At 43.3% G+C, this 20300-nt stretch overlaps 1 protein-coding gene across 3 annotated transcripts in view; it reads left to right on the top strand.

Moving 5' to 3' along the window:
• Positions 1-20300, top strand: part of smarcad1a (SWI/SNF-related, matrix-associated actin-dependent regulator of chromatin, subfamily a, containing DEAD/H box 1 a) — a 30572-nt gene that overhangs the window by 918 nt on the left and 9354 nt on the right. Inside the window, exons 2-23 of one of the 3 annotated variants that reach the window (XM_060054672.1) lie at positions 1-76; positions 258-387; positions 671-740; positions 898-995; positions 1164-1313; positions 2883-2955; positions 3088-3773; positions 4015-4208; positions 4883-4973; positions 5541-5640; positions 5743-5802; positions 6034-6109; positions 8159-8294; positions 8490-8621; positions 8764-8859; positions 8973-9090; positions 9204-9319; positions 10916-11104; positions 13048-13166; positions 14709-14891; positions 15270-15379; positions 18098-19271. The exon at positions 1-76 is cut by the window's left edge and continues 75 nt beyond it. In XM_060054672.1, coding sequence (XP_059910655.1) covers positions 1-76; positions 258-387; positions 671-740; positions 898-995; positions 1164-1313; positions 2883-2955; positions 3088-3773; positions 4015-4208; positions 4883-4973; positions 5541-5640; positions 5743-5802; positions 6034-6109; positions 8159-8294; positions 8490-8621; positions 8764-8859; positions 8973-9090; positions 9204-9319; positions 10916-11104; positions 13048-13166; positions 14709-14891; positions 15270-15379; positions 18098-18159 — 3065 coding nt within the window. In that variant the 3' untranslated portion in view covers positions 18160-19271. Of the gene's footprint in view, positions 77-257; positions 388-670; positions 741-897; positions 996-1163; positions 1314-2882; positions 2962-3087; positions 3774-4014; positions 4209-4882; positions 4974-5540; positions 5641-5742; positions 5803-6033; positions 6110-8158; positions 8295-8489; positions 8622-8763; positions 8860-8972; positions 9091-9203; positions 9320-10915; positions 11105-13047; positions 13167-14708; positions 14892-15269; positions 15380-18097; positions 19272-20300 lie in introns of those variants that run through there. The other 2 variants (XM_060054670.1, XM_060054671.1) reach the window with 2 other exon arrangements.

The raw sequence follows: 20300 nt of genomic DNA, 5'->3' as shown, positions 1-20300 counted from the left end.
CCGAGGAGGAGGACGGCTCCTTTTCTAGTCCACCAACAATAACATTAACCAGGAAAGTCAAATCTCCACTTCAATGGTAAAGTATGTTTTTGAAAGACACCAGTAAACTACACGACCAAGAACCATTTGGTAATTTGTGGTCTGATCTGGTCTGGAATTCTGCTCTGCTTTTCTCTCAAACAGACTTTACTTTTTTTTCTAACCAACATTCTGTGCTAAAGTCAAGATTTTTCACAATGCGTTTGCTTTAAATACAGGGAACTTATGAAGAAAGCATCCTCAAAGAAGGAAAAAGGTCACAAGGAAGAAAGCGACACTGAGCTCGATGAACGAATTGAGAAACTCCAGGAGGTGTTCCCTCAGCGGTCCAGACAGGAGCTACTCGAGGTGGGTGGAATCGAGCGAAACCTACCCTGATGGTTGTTTTCTGTTGTTACTTTATTGTATTAGAATGATTTTGTAAATGGGTATGTTGTATTCTTCTTAGTTGTATTATCGTCTCTTGATTTGCACTGCAGCACTTTATGCGGCTGTACCATCTGAATTTCCCTCTGGGTATTCAATAATTGTTATCTTAAATTACAAGTTAGAAGTTTAGGTATCGGGTTAAGTGAAGTTCAACGCGTATAAGTTGAGAGATTGATATATGTAACTTCTCTCCTGTCATTAGGTGATTGAGAGCACTAGCACATTGGATGGGGCTGTAGCTGTGTGTATGGCCAAGTATCAGGATAAAGAAGGTAAACAATAATACATCGGTTTCTGAATTGGAAGGCATGACAAATGAGGCAAATCCAAATATCATTCTCCCCACACACCTTTTAGGTAGCTTGGGCAAATATTGTCAGATGTGAGTTTGGTTTATTGAAAACTATTTATTATCATGTATTTTCTCAGCCTCCCCAGGCAAGAGTAAAAAAAGAAAACAACCTGGAACCAGCAGTCCCCAAGAGAGTGATGTCATTCTGCCTAACAAGAAAAGGAAACCATCCTTGGTAAGAAGTTGAGAAACATATTTATGTAATACAAGCAGAAGATCAACTGATCTATTACTTCTGTGAAACGTAAGGCAGAAGCTAAATACCCAAAGCTAAATACGTTTCTTCATCGGGGAGGCTAGCTATTTAATTATATACAAATTCCTTCTACATTTGTACTTGAAGACCGAAGCTTCTGAAGATGGAGAAGATGTTGACGATGAAGAAGACGATGACAAAGAGCAGGATGAGGAGGAAGGCGAGGAGCCAAGCTGGGAAAAGCAGGAAGTCATGGTCAGAAGACTGCAGAAGAAGTTCCCTGACCAAGACAAGGAGGTACTTTGGCACTCGGGGCTACATATCAGTGCTCCATAGTCTCTGATTCCATGCCATTTACCACCTAATCCCATGATGATGCAACAAAATAATATCATTTTTTATCACTCCGATGAATGTATGGATTATTCATTTATTTATTCATGCATTCATCACACCCAAGTATGGCTTGACGACATGGCCAAAAATGTTTTTTTTATTGATCGATGTCTATAAATACCGCAGTATATCTTAAAAAATGATGCTTAACTTACATTTACAGTACTCTCCTTAGGAAAGAACCCTTAATAAACCAGAAGATTAATTTGGTTTATAATATACAATTATTGAGGTGACAAACAGAGGCTGACAATAGCATGATAGTGCAAACTCAAGCGCCCGAGAACTCTGGGTGGTCCCTTTTGAGATAGTAGTTGGCAGTGCTTCTAGTTCTGCGAGGACTGGTCAGTGGTCTCCAACATAATTGCACAGACCAATGCTGGTCTTTGCCTGGTCAGATTTCCAAATAGTAAGGGGTATCACCCTTCTTGGGACTACAATTTATTCGTCTTTTGCAAGCGTTTCCTCACACTCGTCGCGTCATGCGACAAATAGCCCCGCATGATGCATATATTTTTCAGACAGAATTAACCGGCACTCGGAGTTCTGGGATATTTCCACCAGTGATTATGTGGTGCTTTGTTGCATTTACTTCATCATGCACTGTCGTTCCCTATTGTATTCTGCCTTAACGCATCACACTGACTCGCGGAGCTGCACAGTCTAATTGATAAGTATTTCAAATAATATTACCATTATGGCGGCAGATTTTATCGCGGTAGATGGGCATTTCAGCAGATCACATAAAAAAATACAATAGTAATAATGATGATAATACAATTGTGTGTGTCATGTCCTCCACTGTTGAGCCTATTTTGTGTCTGGTGTGTAGACTGTCATGGACCTTCCTTGTTGAGCCTGTTGTGGGTCTGGTGTGTATACTGTCAGGGTCCTCCAATGTTAGGGTCCTCTACTGTTGAGCCTGTTGTGTGTATACTGTCATTGTCCTCCACTGTTGTGTGTCTGGTGTAGGGATCGACCGATATATCGGTCGGCCGATATTATCGGCCGATATTCGCGGTTTTTACGTGTATCGGTATCGGCCGATACGCGGCAGATTTTTTTTTTTTACTTGTTCTACCTCACCTGTTTTTAATATTTGTTAAATATTGTTCATCTACTTGTTCTTACTTGTTCTACTTCACCTGTTTTTACTATTTGTTAAATATTGTTTTTTATATTGAAGTTCAATAAATGTTCCTTTTTAAAAAAAAAAAAAAAAAAAAAAAAAAAAAAACGGCTCAAGAAAATCGGTACCGGCGTATCGGCTAAGGCTGATGAAAAAATATCGGTATCGTATCGGCCCTAAAAAATCGGTATCGGTCGATCCCTAGTCTGGTGTGTTTACTGTCATTGTCCTCCACTATTGAGCCTGTTTTGTGTCTGGTGTGTAGACTGTCATGGTCCTTCATTGTTGAGCCTTTTGTGTGTACACTGTCATGATCCTCCACTGTTGTGTTTGGTGTGCAGGAGCTGAGGCAGGTTCTGCAGGAGCATGAATGGAATTCTGAAGAAGCCCTGGAGGTTCTCAGAATGTTCTCCGGTAACGGTTAGAATCTTATACCTTTTTGGTTTTCTCATAGGCATGCGTGTGGATCTGAAACTTTCAATTTTGAATCGTTTCCCTGAACATAGTCAGGCTCTAATGTTGTTACTTGTGCTCCGTGACCACCAGACGATACCAGCTTCAGTCCACCTGAGAACAAGGAATGGAAACCCTCCAACTCTGAGAAGACAAAAGACCAAAAGCGAGCCCAGAGGGCGACCCGGGCAGCCCGATACAAAGAAGACAGCGATGAGGACGACTCCACAAACCACAGCAATACAAAAAAAACGAGCAACTGCAGAAATCGCGAGGGCCGCAAAGACAGCGAAAAAGAGTCTAAAAGCAGCAGCAGCAGCTCCTCCACGCTGTCCACCTGGCTCAGCAAGGACTCCAAGGAAACCGCGTTGTCTCTCGCTCCGCGGAAAATTAAGACCACAACCACCTCTTCTGCCGCCTCATCCGTCAGTGACATGCTCTCCAAGTTCGCCAGCGGGACCAGCTTGGCGAAGAAGGAGGCGGTGGAGAGGAAGAGGAAGGCCCTCGCCTCAGACCAACACATGAGCTCGGAGGGGGAGGGCGAGGAAGAGGAGACGCCCACCAGCGACTACGAGGACTCTGGGGACGATCTGTCATCTGAAGAGGAGGAAGGGGATGGAGGACGCGCCGAGCGGTCGGACCGAACGACCCTCAAAGGCCAGATACTCAAGTTCTTTCAGGAGGCTTCGCTGGACGAGCTGTCGTTGATGTCAGGCTGCTCCGTCAAAAAGGCCCAGAAGATTGTGGAGCTCCGGCCCTTCGACAGCTGGCAGACTCTCGTGAGTGTGTGTGTGTGTGTGTGTGTGTGTGTGTGTGTGTGTGTGTGTGTCATTTTAAGTAGAGGTGTGAATGGGAACCATGTTGTGTTACTCATGATATTGTAACAAGCTAAATTGCCATTATCAAAATTAAATAATATAATGGCAATCCAGCAGTTTTCCTCAGCAAAATGTCAGTTGATTTATGTCATGTCTTATATTGCACATCCCTCACCCCCCCCCCCCCCCCCCCCCCCTCCAGAAAGAGATCTTACACAAGGAGAATGGCCTGACGGAGGAGCTGCTGGTCGGATGTAAAGTTGTCCTGAAGGAGAGGAGCGCCGTTCAGAGTCTCATGTCCAAATGTACGAACATCTCCTCAAAGATGGTCAAGCAGGTCACCCAGATCATGACCAAGGGAGTGGGCAGGAAACAGCCCAGCATACTCAACAGCCAGTGAGTCGCGCACACACCTACATGCAAACATACGGACAGAAATACAAATGAAGCCAATAACCCTGCACATCCTCAAGTTTGAAGTTCTATTAATTTTACTATTTTAGTCGCTAATACAATTGTTTTAATTAGTTCTCTATAATTAGGTTGTCAACAATGCATCATCACACATAACTGTATAATGATAAAAGTAGAAACAAGGACAATCACCTAGATTTTTGTAGCTTTAAATAAAGCCCCATGATGAATTTAATTACTAACTGTACATTAAAGAGTATTTCTGCTCAATTTAAAAGGTTGAATCTCTTCGTGCCTGAATGTTTGTATACAGCGCGCAGGCTGTATGCGCGCAGGCTTGATGCGCTCCACTTTTTTCTGTGGAGAACCAGCGCCTTGAATATTTACTACGGCGTTTCTACAGCTTGATGCGGTTTCGAAATGACTCCGTCTTTGCGGAGATATTCCTGAACCGCATAAAACGAAACCGGATCGTTTTCTCCCGTTTCGGCTCCGTTTTGACGGGGCCTTACAATATGATTAGTTTATTTTGAGTAAATTCCAAGTGTTTTAACATCCTGAGAGTAACACTCCTCTTTGTTAACATGGGCCTGTTTGCTTTTTACCTTTTTTATGTTGGGTGTAATTTACCTTCTAATGTGATTGGTTGTTTCCAGGTATCAGCTGAAGCCATATCAGCTGATTGGGCTGAAGTGGTTGCTTCTGTTGCATCAACACAAACTGAGTGGGATATTGGCTGATGAGATGGTGAGGTTAATATTGAATATCCCACTGATTTCACCCTGTGTCTTTCTGATGTTTTAATAGTTATATTATATGCACTATTCACTGCAAATGAAACTGTAGCTATGCTCATTATTTTAAAAAAACGCTATTGAACAAGACCACCTTTTGTCAATCTTTCAAAACTGCTCTCAAAAATCTGAGTGTTCATTCCTGGATTTAATTCCATATTTATTTACTAAATAGGAAATCAATCCCAAAAGATAATGCATTTCTTGAACAGGATATAAAATGTATCAAAACAATCTCCTCTAAGCGTTCTTTTAAGTGGGCTTTGTTATTTTGCATTGCCTCACGCCATTTCCACCCACCAGGTCCCCCCACATGCAGGGGGGGAAAGACATCATCATTTGTTTTAGCCTTTGACGGAGAGAAAATATAATAATCTGCTTACCCCCTATAGTCTCAGTGAAATCCTTCTAGATATCTCTATGAACAAAGACTGCTGCGGTGTAAAGAAAATTATTTCTTACCTCTGCAACCTTTCTGTCTTTCATATTTGTTCTCTGTCATTCTCCCTCCTTTCTCCAGGGTCTTGGGAAGACCATCCAAGCTATAGCGTTTCTCTCTCAGCTCTACCAAGATGGTATAGAAGGTCCTCACCTCATTACAGTACCTGCCTCAACACTAGGTAAAGTAAACACACCCACACCCTTGAACAGGTCCGCCAACCGTTGAAATGTCAGCAAAGGGAAGCTACATTGGTCTGAGGTTTAATGTCTTCTGCTTGTAGATAATTGGGTGAGAGAGCTGAAGCTGTGGTCTCCGAAACTTAAAGTTCTAGTGTATTATGGTAAGATTCTGCTCATACATTCTCCTCATGCAACCCAATTAAAACAGTCTTTAAAAGGGTTTATTTGACGTCCTTAGAAAATGCCTCAAAATACCCTTTCTAAATGTTCTACCATTATATATATTTCTTATACAAAATAATTATTCAGTTTTATTGATGCAAAAGTAATCTGGTCAGTGTGGAACCATATGAAAAGCAGAAGAGGCTGACAGTGTGGTTCTCTGCATGCAGGATCTGTGGAGGACCGCAGGTACATGAAACACAACATCCTAAATGGAGATGAAGAATTTCAGGTCATCGTGTCCACGTGAGTATTGACCAACAGTCTCGGTCCGCTTGTCCATTACCTCGCGGTGCTGACACGAATCCGCTGGCTCTCTATAGAAATTCAAATCTGGGATCGACATGAGACACAAAAGATATCTGGTACCCCTCGCGAGCAGGGGGAGGGTGTTTACTGCAACGTCGCTTTTTGATGCATCGACGCCTGCCCTTCCCGTCATTGTGAAGCAGAACTCGCCAAGCGTTGGATTTTCGACCCACTGATTGGGAACGTGAGCTGGGTTCAAACCGCCGTATTTTTCCCCCAATAACTACTGCCTCACCAGAGCTGTGGTGTTGTCACCCTTACCCGATTTAGCTTTAACCCGAAGAGTTGTTGCGTCCATGGTACGTCAACGTCCGGACCATCACGTTGACCAGAAAACGGTGTTCTGCCGTACCGCCTAAAGTAAAGGCAATACAAATTTGAACCTTCCTCCGAAATCTTGTTCTGGAGTTAAGTGTGTCGTGTGGCGCTGTTGCAGCACCCTTGGCTGTTCTGCTGTAGATGGATGTGGCGTCTTTCAATTTATTTGTGTGTGTGTGGGTGTGCGTTAGGGCTGCAGGATATATCGGCTATGTAAGATATATCGATATATTTTCCAAGGGGATACAAGATTTGACAATATCGTTTATATCGATATATGCGTTAAAATGGTCAGTTTCCGCCTCAAGCGTCTGTGTTTGCCTTGGAGACTGTGAGCGCGACCCCTCCCCCTCCCACTCTGTCCTTCCGAACGTGCGGTGTGCAAAGATGCCTTATTCCCGCCCTCTCACAAACACAACAAGCGTGGAGGATACCGGTAAAGAAAACGAGACGGCGGCGTGAGAGGAAAATGGTTTCAAAGAGGAGAAACAACGGCTCCATAATATGGAAATGGTTCGGCTTTAAAAAAACAGATGAGCAGCAGCTGCACCTACCCGATGTCAAGGGGACCGGGTTGAATTCACTGCGGGTCTCTCTTCTTATATCCATCTTAGCAAAGATATTTTATTACTGTCCTTCTCAACACTCTCTGATCTCACTAAAAGGCAGCACGAAACAGCATTATCGACGAGATGCGCTATGCATAGAGAAGAAAGAATACCGACGTTGAATTTGAAACATTTTGCAACAAAATCATTCTAAATCTGCACATACGTATATGGACACGTCAGAAATGTTTCCGGTTTTCACTCGCTACACTGTTGCATCTGTGGCTGCTGGTTCAACCACAAATAAGTCAACTCTACGGGGCTATTTTCAGCATTATGTTTTTGTTTTTTTTGATGGCACAGCGATCCGGGGCTATTCCCAAAAGATCCGGGGCTATAGCCCCGAACGCCCAGGTCTAACGACACGCCTGGCTGCAGGTCATCTGTAGAGAGTGTAGCAAAACCCTTGCGGCTAAAAGTGGAAGCACGACAAATCGGTTCCACCATTTACAGCAGCGGCACAAGGTGCAGTATGAGGAATGCGTAAAACTCTGTGGCTGTGCTGCTGCATCACCGGCCGCGACAGCTTCTTCTGCCCCGAAACCAGGGCCGGCGCTCTGCATGGGGAACCTAGGCGATCGCCTAGGGCGGCAAGTGTGTGGCGGGCGCCCTAATTAATTAATTAAAATATACGAAACAAGCGAAATTAAACCAAACATGTTCCCAAATGGAACGGAGAAGGGAGGGGGCGGGGGATTAAAGTTGTGGCGCACTGAAACCCTCACCGTAGTACGCAGGATATCGGGTACATAGTATATCGGGATATCATATTTTGCCCATATCGTGCAGCCCTAGTGTGCGTGCGTGTGCGTGTGTCCGCAGTCCGCACATTTGAATCCAAATGGACTTTGTCTGTTGTGGTCCATTCCAATCATTTTGAAAGCAGTTTCCTGGCATTGTATTTATTTATTTTGTTTACTTACTTCCAATGTGATGAAATGCAGTTTGACCATCTGAACAACAAATTACATCAAACTTTTCTATAGTATTGTCTTAATGTATAATGGTGAGGGGACGTCCTTTGTTGCCGTAGGGTTGTAATCATCATTGTCTTTCACAGGTATAACTTGGCAATAGGAAACGACAGCGACCGCAGCCTTTTCCGGAAGTTGCGTTTGAAGTATGCCATCTTTGATGAGGGTCACATGCTGAAGAACATGAACTCACTGCGTTACCGCCACCTCATGGCCATCAACGTTAGTGCACCTTCCTGTACTTGCAGCTCACACCCCATCCCCCCACCTTTGATACGACCAGGCACCGTGACTTGAATACGCTTTTAAATATGTGTGTGTTAAAGGGGTGATCCCGTCACACCCACGGATCATATTTAGTGTCTAATAATGAGTATCGGTATGAGTTTAGCCGCTTGTTTCTCCGGTTCTGTGCAGGCTGAGCATCGCTTGCTGCTGACCGGCACGCCGCTCCAGAATAACCTATTGGAGCTGATGTCTCTGTTGAACTTCATCATGCCCTCCATGTTCTCCAACTCCAACGCGCAGCTCTCCAAGATGTTCTCCATGGTAACTCCTTGTGTCCGATCATTTTGAATGAATGAAACCCAGATGAATGTAAACACACCTGAATCGAGTAGTTGACATCCTGTTTTTGTTGGAAGAAAATACAATTATAATTATTATTAATGACATGTTTTTGTTTTGTCAGAAATCCCACGAGGAGCAGAGTCGTTTTGAGAAGGACCGCATCGCTCAAGCTAAACTAATAATGAAACCATTCATCCTCCGAAGGGTGAAAAGTGAGGTAATCTCCTCACTTTTCACGTTTGTGGGGTCCGGAGAAAAGTTGGTTCACAGTAATGAATTTAGGAATGATGAAGGCCCTTCAGATAATTGTGTTTGTCTGATCTCCAACAGGTCCTGCAGCAGCTGCCTGCCAAGGAAGAAAAGATTGAGTTCTGTCCAATGAGCGAGAAACAGAGAACGTTATACCAGTCCCTCTTCAAGAAACTCAAAAAGTCTGAGACTGGAGAGAGTAAGAATCCGGTCGTCTTCCGTCTTCTACATCTTCAGGCGAGATATTTGGGAAACAGATCTAAGCTTTGTTTTCATTCTTTATTCCTTCTCTCCCCCCCCCTTTCTGTGCAGAGAGAGAGCTGTGTAACGTCATGATGCAGCTGAGGAAGATGGCCAACCACCCTCTGCTCCACAGACAATACTACACCACAGAGAAACTCAAAACCATGAGCAAGCTGATGCTTAAGGTTGGTCCAACCTCTCTTTGTGAAAAAAGCCTCTGCCGTTAGACCAATGTAGTGCTCCCGGAACTCTGTTTAGCCCTCCTCCCCTCGCACTGTTTAGACCTCAGGGGTTGAGACTTAGGTTTCAAAAGCACTTGCCCATTGGGCAAGTACAGGTCATGTTCAACTTGCCCGAATGTGATGTTCACTTGCCCAAATTAAAATGGGCAAGTGAACAGAATCGTGAACAAGCCTCTTTTTGCCAGGCACCCGGCCTGGTTTTTGGGGGCTCGGGAAAATTCATCCTAGCTCAGACTGAAGCTGAATGTTAGCTTACACACGTTGTGTTTAAAAAATAACAAACTTCTCTTCGTTTACTTATTTATCGAACGATCACATCGTGCTATGAAGTGATTTCAGTCCACTGTTGCAACCCATTAAAGCTATCGCCCAGTTATATGTAGACCTGCATGATTTTATGCAATTGTACATAACTAAATGTCCAAGGTAGTCGCAAAGATATGTCTTTTTTAACTTTCACGTTTCTTGTAGGTCTAACTGAATAATCACAATCGCGTTTCTAGTAGTTTTGTCAGTCATGATACTGGATTTTCTAACTTCGATACTATACCTGGAAAAATATCGATATTCTATACCATTTTTGATATCGGGGCGGAAAAGGTTTTTTCAGAAAAGAACGTACCCAAAGTAAATAGAGTATGTCTCCACAACTGCAAGGGAGATAATGTGATCTTGGTGCCAAAAGAAAGACACACCTCCTTGCACTGTTAAGCCACTCCTCCTCTTGCACTGTTAAGCCACTCCTCCACACACTGTTAAGCCACTCCTCCACACACTGTTAAGCCACTCCTCCACACACTGTTAAGCCACTTCTCCACACACTGTTCAGCCACTCTTCACACTGTTAAGCCACTCCTCCTCACACATTTAAGCCACTCCTCCTCACACTGTTAAGCTTATCCTCCTCACACTGTTAAGCCACTCCTCCTCACACTGTTAAGCCCCTCCTCCACACACTGTTAAGCCCCTCCTCCTCACACTGTTAAGCCCCTCCTCCTCACACTGTTAAGCCCCTCCTCCTCACACTGTTAAGCCACTCCTCCTCACACTGTCAAGCCACTCCTCCCCTCACACTGTCAAGCCACTCCTCCCCTCACACTGTTATGCCACTCCTCCCCTCACACTGTCAAGCCACTCCTCCCCTCACACTGTCAAGCCACTCCTCCACACACTGTTAAGCCACTCCTCCTCACACTGTTAAGCCACTCCTCCTCACACTGTCAAGCCACTCCTCCCCTCACACTGTCAAGCCACTCCTCCCCTCACACTGTTATGCCACTCCTCCCCTCACACTGTTATGCCACTCCTCCCCTCACACTGTTATGCCACTCCTCCCCTCACACTGTCAAGCCACTCCTCCCCTCACACTGTCAAGCCACTCCTCCACACACTGTTAAGCCACTCCTCCTCACACTGTTAAGCCACTCCTCCTCACACTGTCAAGCCACTCCTCCCCTCACACTGTCAAGCCACTCCTCCCCTCACACTGTTATGCCACTCCTCCCCTCACACTGTTATGCCACTCCTCCTGTTCCCCAGGAGCCGACCCACTTCGATGCCGATGCGGCGCTGATCCAGGAGGATATGGAGGTGATGTCAGACTTTGAGCTTCACCGGCTCTGCCAGCAGTACTCCTCCATCGGGTGCTACCAGCTAGACAGCCACCTGCTACTGGACTCTGGGAAGTTCAACCTCCTCACAGACCTTCTGGCCTCGCTCAAAGACGCGGTACGCACTACTGGTTCACTACAAGCTACTGGTTCACTATAAGCTACTGGTTCACTATAAGCTACTGGTTCACTATAAGCTACTGGTTCACTACAAGCTACTGGTTCACTACAAGCTACTGGTTCACTATAAGCTACTGGTTCACTATAAGCTACTTGTTCACTATAAGATACTTGTTCACTATAAGCTATGGGTTCACTGTAAGCTACTGGTTCACTATAAGCTGCTTGGCCACAGGTAGAGGGTAGATATCGGGGTTCTAACATTGGAGACTCCCCAGACTTTCAGCTGGGGAGTCAAACACCTCTAACAATTAGACTATCATGCACAGCAAGTTTGTGGACGCGTGTTCTGTTGGCTCGATAATATATGCAAAGTTTAGTACACAACTCTAATACTGATTGATTGGGTATACATTTTTAAGGGCATTTGGCAGCCACTTTTGACCAAAGCGACTTACAAGGGTTCATATACACATTCCAAACCGACGGCTGAGTCAATCATGCAAGGCGACAGCAAGCTCGTCAGGAGCAGTGTTAGGGTTAGGTGTCTAAGGTTAGGCTAAGGGACACCTCGACACTGCAAGGAGGAGCCGGGGATCGAACCAGCAACCTTGCAGTTAAAAGTAGTGATCGACCGATATTTGCGTTTTTTACGTGTATCGGTATCGTCCGATATTTTTTTCAGTATCGGCCGATTCTTATTTTATTTTATTTTTTAGGCGTGATTTACAGACAGTTCAATAAATGTTAATTTTTTTTAATTGAGACGTAACATTTGTTTTAGTCATTGTGTCATTTTTATAATGTAAATTGAGGGAGGCTTTGCCTTCAAATCCAGACCCACATCTAGGAAGCTGTAGGGTCTGGCAACGAGTAATGAAAATGGCCCAACTCGAGGGGCGGCACCAAGCATGCATTTGTAAATATCACTGGATAACACACATTGGATAACATTACTACCAATCAGAATAATAAAAGGGGTGTCGTATCCAGACTAGTGGAGCTAACCAATAGACTCCTGCCGTATCCGGTCGGTAAAACTGCAACGCTTTTGGCCTGCCTATATTGATACATCGATTTGATTGATTAATGTTCTGGGCCAGGGGAGGCCCAGAATATACACGAGTATTGATCGTTTCCAGAGTGACACGCTGAGCAAATTCAAATTGTGCTCTCGCGAGAGCTCTTGATTTCCATGGTATTATTGGCTTCAAATATTGGCTCAAGAAAATCGGCAGCGTAAGAAGTAATAGAGAAAGTCATGATCACTTTGCTAGGTTGATTCAAGGCTTTTTTCACTGTATTATTTTTACTTCACCATAAGTTATCGGCTAAGGCTGAAAAAAAATCGCTATCGGCCCGAAAAAATCCATGTCGGTCGATCCCTAACGCCTCATGCCCACTGCACCGTCAGTCAAAGGACGTCGGAAGGCTTGGCTGACGGATGGGGGAGCTTTCCGGGGTCGTAAGAGCCTGAGACATTGCACACATTTGCATACGCGATCTGATTGGATGACGGATCCGTTGCTGCCGAAAATGTTGAAAATTTTTCAACTTTTTGACGGAGCCGAAGGCTCTAACGGAGCGAACGGATCCACAATGCATCGCTCGTCCGTCCCCATTCAAAGTCAATGGGGATCAGTCAACGGACGGAGGCAGTGGGCCCGAGGCGTAAGTCACCCCACTCGCTCCTGAGCTCAGCCGACACATTCAACCCTCATCTTTCAAATACAATCAATGAATAATCTATTATTGATCACTACTGTTAGAATATCCAGATCTAAAACTTACTATACTGAAGTGGTTCACCATCAGTTATTCCAGGTTCCTCTGCGTCTGGTGGTAAATAAAATGGTGTCATGAGGGAGATGATGTCTCGCACCACGCCTTCCTTGTGGCTCTATGTGAATTTCTAACGTGGCTGTCCTCTCCACCCCTCAGGGAGACAGGGTGGTGTTATTCAGCCAGTTCACCATGATGCTGGACATCGTGGAGATTCTGTTGAGACACCTGAAGCATCGCTACGTCAGGCTGGATGGATCCACACCCATCGCTGACAGGTGTGTGTGTGTGTGTGTGTGTGTGTGTGTGTGTGTGTGTGTGTGTGTGTGTGTGTGTGTGTGTGTGTGTGTGTGTGTGTGTGTGTGTGTGTGTGTGTGTGTGTGTGTGTGTGTGTGTGTGTGTGTGTGTGTGTGTGTGTGTGTGTGTGAATCGAAAGTTTTTATTTTTTTATCTGTGTTGAAAAGTTACAATGGCATTTGTTGGAGATTCTTTTATGTAAATAATCGCGGCCCAGTCCCTATCTATGGCTAAACGAGACTTAACAATTTGATTGAGCCTATGGTCTGCTGTTGAAAGTCCTTGCCTTTAAAGTAGGGATGGGCATAATTAATCGATGCTCGATAATTGATCGTTAAGAAATGCGTCGATCAATTTATATTGTTATCGATTAAAAGGACGTTGTGTTGCATACTGTGAGTCTTGAAGCATTTAATTGAATATAACCCTGCCGACTGGTGGAAAGTGAATGGAAGAAGGTTCCCCAGGCTGTCAAAGTTAGCGCGACAATACCTCTGCATCCCCGCAACTTCGGTCCCGTCAGAGCGGGTGTTTTCTGCTGCTGGACTGACAGTTACAAGGCTGCGTTCGCGTCTGACCCCCGAGCATGTTAACATGCTTATATTCCTAAACAAAAATATGTAGGCTGGAGTTACTGTATGCTATGGACGACAGTCACCACCGTATGTGAGTCGCTCTTTTCTTTCTTAATGTGTTGACTCTCGCTCCGCTTGGTGCCTCTTGGAGTCGTTACATTTTGCCAAAACTGTGATATTTTAGCAACAAGTCCAGCCTTATATATGTTCAATAAGGTATTGCTTTTAGATAGACTAGTTCATGCAATTGTTTGTAAATGGGTGGCTCATCTTTTTGTTGCGAGCCTTTTCCGCGCGCCGGCTGCAGGCATTATATGTCGGCCTTTCCCCCCCCTTTTTTTTCATAACAGTTATACAGTTTAATGCCCACTTTTAGCCTACTGCCTTTGTTTGATTATTGTTGTCCGATAAATTCGCTACTTATTGTAATTGGAATAGGCTACAGATTTAGTCTTGTTGAATCGTTTCCAAACCTTTAAGAGCGCCTGTAGGCGCATTGTTCGGACTTTACGAGCGCCGCATAGGCCTATAACCTATAATGCCTGTATTTATTATTTTAAAACTGTTAAACAGTTGTAGGTCTTCAAGTTAACTGTATTGTATTAATTTTGGCCCATACATTATTGTTGGAATAAAGATTTTATTGATAAAAACATTAGAAAAAAAACATAGAAAAAAGTTAATGATTAATCGATAATTGATCGATAACTCTAGCGATGCTCGATCAAGAAAATTTCTTCAAATGCCCATCCCTACTTTAAAGTATTATGAATGTTGGGGTTCTATGGGAACAATTATGGGACAAACGTGTTGTAAGAGAATGAAACGGAAATCCTTGAGATTTCCACTTCCTCGAATAAAGATGATATTTATCAACACCTGCTTCCATCTAAAAAATGAACAGGTTGTTTCCATATGAAAACCCATGACACCCACTCCGTCCCACAGGATAGTGTTGATAGACGAGTACAACAACGACCAGGACATCTTCGTGTTCCTGCTGTCGACGCGCGCCGGCGGCCTGGGCATCAACCTGACGTCGGCCAACGCCGTCATCCTCCACGACATCGACTGTAACCCGTACAACGACAAGCAGGCGGAGGACCGCTGCCACAGACTGGGCCAAACCAGGTAGCAGGCTGCCCCCGTCACCTCCCCTTTAACAGGACCGAATACATACTGGCCCTGCATGATCAGCACTCACAGGGACTGCAACTCGCTGTCGCATCGAAATTCAATGGTCCTACTTTTGGATGTAAAATTATGAAAGGAATTAAATGATTTATAACCATGGTTTTAGTTTGCTGTTATTAGTTTATTTGACAGATGCTTTAGGATTATTTATTAAACTCATTGCAGATTCAATAGTATTACAAAACACACAAGGAGCACCTTTGTATTGATTGGAAATGAAAGAGAAACACGTAAAACATGAACACGATGCGAGGTCTTGGCTATAAGTTATGCAACATTCTATATTGTGTGTTTGTGTGTGTGTGTGTGATACAGGACGGTGAAGGTCATAAAGCTGATCAGTAAGGACAGTATTGAAGATAACATGCTGAGCCTGGGTCAGAAAAAACTGAAGCTGGAGCAGGACATGACGGCAGCTGACGCAAGTAAGCAAACACAAAATGGCGGTGCCATCTACATGACAGGTCTATTACACAATAGCTATCGTTTAAAGAGCCAGTGAACCCACTGTTTTAGAACGAATTCAAACCCTGTGATTTAAAACTGGGTTTTGGGCTGAGAGTTTTAGGAAAGAGGGGGGGGGTGGGGGAGTTATCCACATGGTTACGACCAACGCCAACTTTATAATACTTTTATAGAACCGCCTTTGTGTAAGTGTTAGAGCATAGCATTGTACTATAGGCGTCTGGGAAGCCTAACCCTCACTCAGACGCGGACATTAAATACATCGCTGCTCAGACAGAGCTCCACACAAACTGTACCACCGGTGCCCCTTGGTACCTCAGAAAAGGTACTCGGACATCCAGAAAGAACACTACCTGCGTTCGCTACAGGGTGGAACGTTCTCAGTGTTTTGGGGAGAATGGCAAAAACATAGGATTTTACCCCCTTTTTTCTCTAAATTGGAGTCAAATCTAAGTAATAATAATAATAATAATAATAATACATTTAATTTAGAGGCGCCTTTCAAGACACCCAAGGTCACCTTACAGAGCATAATGCTGATAAATAGCATAGATTACAATGTTGACGATCATGTAAGACAAATTGCCATGTTTAAAACAACAGTGGGTTCCCTGGCTCGTGGCTCTATATAAACGTTACAATTTCAAAATGAGAACGTTATTTGTATGGTCATGCGCTGAATAAATGCTGTGGTAAATCTGACTTTCGACACGCATTTATATTAATAATAATAATAATATTGGCAACAAAAATGGGGTGTCCTGCTTACGTTGATACTGGACTTAGTGTAGTTTGGGAAATGCACTAGCAGTCATCAGCCGAATAGGGTTTTCGATGATATATTATATATATATATTATCATATATACTAATGTTGCACGATACCATATACTAGTTACGAAATTACGACTTCGATACGATACCTGCCCGAAAATAGCTCGATACTGAACCGATACATGTAGAAAATCTAAAATATCTGGAGAAGAGATGAATAATGGTCCAGTTCGGTTTAACTTTCAGCAGCTTGGACCTTTCCTGCTTTTGGAGCAAATTACGTTAATACATTTATTCTACAGAGCAAGTATGGGCATAATCTCTTCTGATTTTCAACATAATTGCTTTTGCTTAATAAGCCACTTTTCTGTACAATATAAACTTTTGAACAGTGAACACATTAATGTCTGACTTACACATACAATTAAAATACTATTTTCTCCTCTCTATTAAAAACAAAACAAAACATGCCACTACATGGTACCTGCCATTACACTATGGTGGACATACGTCAGTCCGACAATTGCAGTGAAGTATTTAAACTTTAACACTCAGAATAAATAACTCAAAATATACTTGCTACTGAACATGTTTTAACAAAAATAAAATGATTGCTTTCCACCTGCTGAGCTAAAATAAAATGATTGTCCGTCTGTACTTTTATGCACACCGAACTAGACTGCTGTCAAGGAAAGTGAATTTTTTGCCTGATTCACGTCTTTCTTATCACTCCGCATTAAGTAGTCCGGTTACTAAGCGACGTCAACGTCTTTGGCTGACTTTTTCTCTTCTGATCAACACTACCAATGGTAATTGTAAAAAGACACACTGTGTGAAGATATTGTTTCGTTTTGGCAAGGAGCCGTATGATAAGCGGGATAATGTATAGGCCGCTACCGGTCATTATCAGGAAAATAATACCCTTCAGGGCGAAGCAAGACACCTCTGCTTCGCGTCAGGGTCCGGTTCGCCCTGTCGGGGCTCATTTTTCCTGATAATGACCTGCGTTCTGTACAACATTATCCCTTGCATATATCATATATTTCGCCATCTCGTTGTGTCTCACTCGCTCAGTGAACTGCCTGCTGCTGCTGCTGCTGTGGCTTAGTGCGAGATGAAGGCCACGCCCACAGTCTAGCCTCTACGTGCAAGGAGTAGGACAGAGTTGGAGCGGACCGCTGCACAGACACAGAACGTTATTTTAATAATTGCGAATCGTATCGTTTTTTGCATGAGGGTATCATGATACCTTTCTAGTATCGGTATACCGTGCAACACTAATATATACCAATATATATGATCCATGGTTTGATACCCATGGATCATGTATACCAATATATGATCCATGATTTGATACCCATGGATCATGTATACCAATATATGATCCATGGTTTGATACCCATGGATCATGTATACCAATATATGATCCATGGTTTGATACCCATGGATCATGTATACCAATATATGATCCATGGTTTGATACCCATGGATCATGTATACCAATATATGATCCATGGTTTGATACCCATGGATCATGTATACCAATATATGATCCATGGTTTGATACCCATGGATCATGTATACCAATATATGATCCATGGTTTGATACCCATGGATCATGTATACCAATATATGATCCATGGTTTGATACCCATGGATCATGTATACCAATATATGATCCATGGTTTGATACCCATGGATCATGTATACCAATATATGATCCATGGTTTGATACCCATGGCATGCATGCCGTGAAACCCTTGGTGAAATTGATCACCAAGCTGGTCAAATTAAATGATTTACTGGCTGCATTCTGGATTAGGACAAAAATGCAAGATCTCTGACCCAAAGCCCTGCTGCATTAAGAAGGCTAAAGGAGATATTAATTGATAATCCTTCTCTCAGGTGGTGAGGGGATCATTCCTGAGGACATGGCCTCTTTATTGAAGGCCTCACTGGGACTGTGAAACCTATTTGCATACTAACACACTTGACACAGTGTGCACTAAACTCCACACTGGCTGGTAAGGACACTCCAAAACGGGCCCAACTCTTATTGTTCGGACAGTATTCTCACAGAATCGTCATCCTGGGACAGGGTTTGGACCCCTGCTCCATACTTGATCCAGACAGTCATACTGAACAAATATTTCATTATTTTTAGTGTGACCTTTTTACAAATACTTGAAACCAGTACATAGTCGGGAGTGGTCAGGTTGTAAGTGTGGCTTTTCAACTGGACTCGTATGAGAAACTTGAATGCTCTTCCTTAAATACAAAGCTTTTAGATCTTGGGATCCATCCTGAGTTGTGATCCAACCATGGACATGATGCCATAAAGCTCCTCTGATATATATTTTTTTTTAATGGAGAACACGTTTACATGCTCCTGCACAGTAGCTACGTTTCCATACCCGGAGAACTTTAAAATAACCCATAGTATTTCCATGAGCCCCCCCCCCCCCCGCTTAGATTCTAGGGGTTGAGATGCCAACACACTGTTGGCATATATTGGACTATACTGAACATATTTTATGGTTTTGATATGAACCTCCTATCTGTCTAAAGTATAAAAAGCGGCTCAATAGAGTGTACATGGGGGGGATGAGAATAAGGCTTAGTGGGATACTTTGGCAGGTATTTATCCAGTTGGATACTGATGATTGATGACATGAATCGTCTGACCTGTATAAAAACATGATTATGTCTTTTATTGATGATTTGGAACAGTGTCACCACAACCACAATGACGCAACTGAAAGAATGAAAATGTAGACTAAGGGCCAATAAAGAATTAAAATGATCGTAAGCTTTGTTAAGCATTCGGGCGATGGAGTGTTTGGAGGAAACTGTATTAAGTTCTGCTGTCATCTGACTTAAGTTTTGCTGTCAGATGACCTAAAATGAGTAGGCTGTATCCCAGCAGAGCAGCTGTCTGAGGAGGGGTTGTTTCATGTACTGTAGGACTAGCTACTGTGCTGTATCTGTTCAACTGTGTTGCAACTTTTATCACGTCATTTGTATCTTTTTGTATGTTCTTGTTAAAATTTAATAATAAAAAAAACATGGAATATCAGAATTATTTGTCTTTGGTAACCGTTTCTTTTGTGACGTAGAGCATGAATAACCTCTTTTCCAACTCTTGTTTAACCCTCTGCTGGTTATATTTAGTTAAAAAGTAATAGTTTAGACTCATAATTTTTCTAAAATATCTTAAAAAAAATAGGTTTCCACAGAAGATGCTATATTCTGAGAAATGATATGAGGTAGCTTGTAACATCCTGGCATCAGCTTACTGCTCAAATACATCTGCTAGAATCTGCCGTGTCAAATGGTGCACTGGAAATGTTAGTCTTATCTTATCTTACCTTCAGCTCACAGACTCGCACAGCACGCGGAAACGCACACATGCACCGCACGCACGCACATACACACCGCATACACACACACATGTGCGAGCTGACGCAGACGTTTCAAGACAAAGGCAGCGCAGGACACCGCATTCACACGCGATTTGAAAGACAACGGCATGATCGATCCCGCAATGTCTTGCAATATTGATATCCCGCCCTCCCCACTTCCGTCTGTTTTAACGGTGTCGCCGTCGACAAACTCTCACAGGTAAGACGTTCTATCTAAAGACTTTAGCCATTGCGATAAAAGAAGTGTCGAGACAATTTCTCCCCTCGACATGCAATGGTAGGTCGTTCGTTTTGTCATATAAAAACCGTTAAATTCAAACATCCTGCCGACCGGCATATCAACACGCACGTCACGTGATCTTAAAAAGGCAGCGTCCCTATAACACAGAACGAAAACATAAAACAGTATGGTGAATTATGTCTATAGAGTCCACCACAAGACTACACTTTGTTGCTCAAAGTTAATATTACTCCCCTCCTTGAGCCTCCCGAGATGTCTTGCGATATTGATATCCCCCCTCCCCCCTACGGACTGTTTTAGCGGTTTCATTTTTCTCATGTTTTGTGCGTATGCTATGTGTGACTAGGCTACTGCTGCCTGTTTTGACCAGGACACTTGAAGAGATGTTTAATCTAAATGATGATTATTATTTTCAACTAACCAATGGTAGTTGCCATGCATTTTA

The sequence above is a fragment of the Gadus macrocephalus genome, chromosome 6, assembly GCF_031168955.1.
Source record: "Gadus macrocephalus chromosome 6, ASM3116895v1".
Taxonomy (NCBI): Eukaryota; Metazoa; Chordata; class Actinopteri; order Gadiformes; family Gadidae; genus Gadus; species Gadus macrocephalus.
This window is presented reverse-complemented; position numbering and strand designations above follow the sequence as displayed.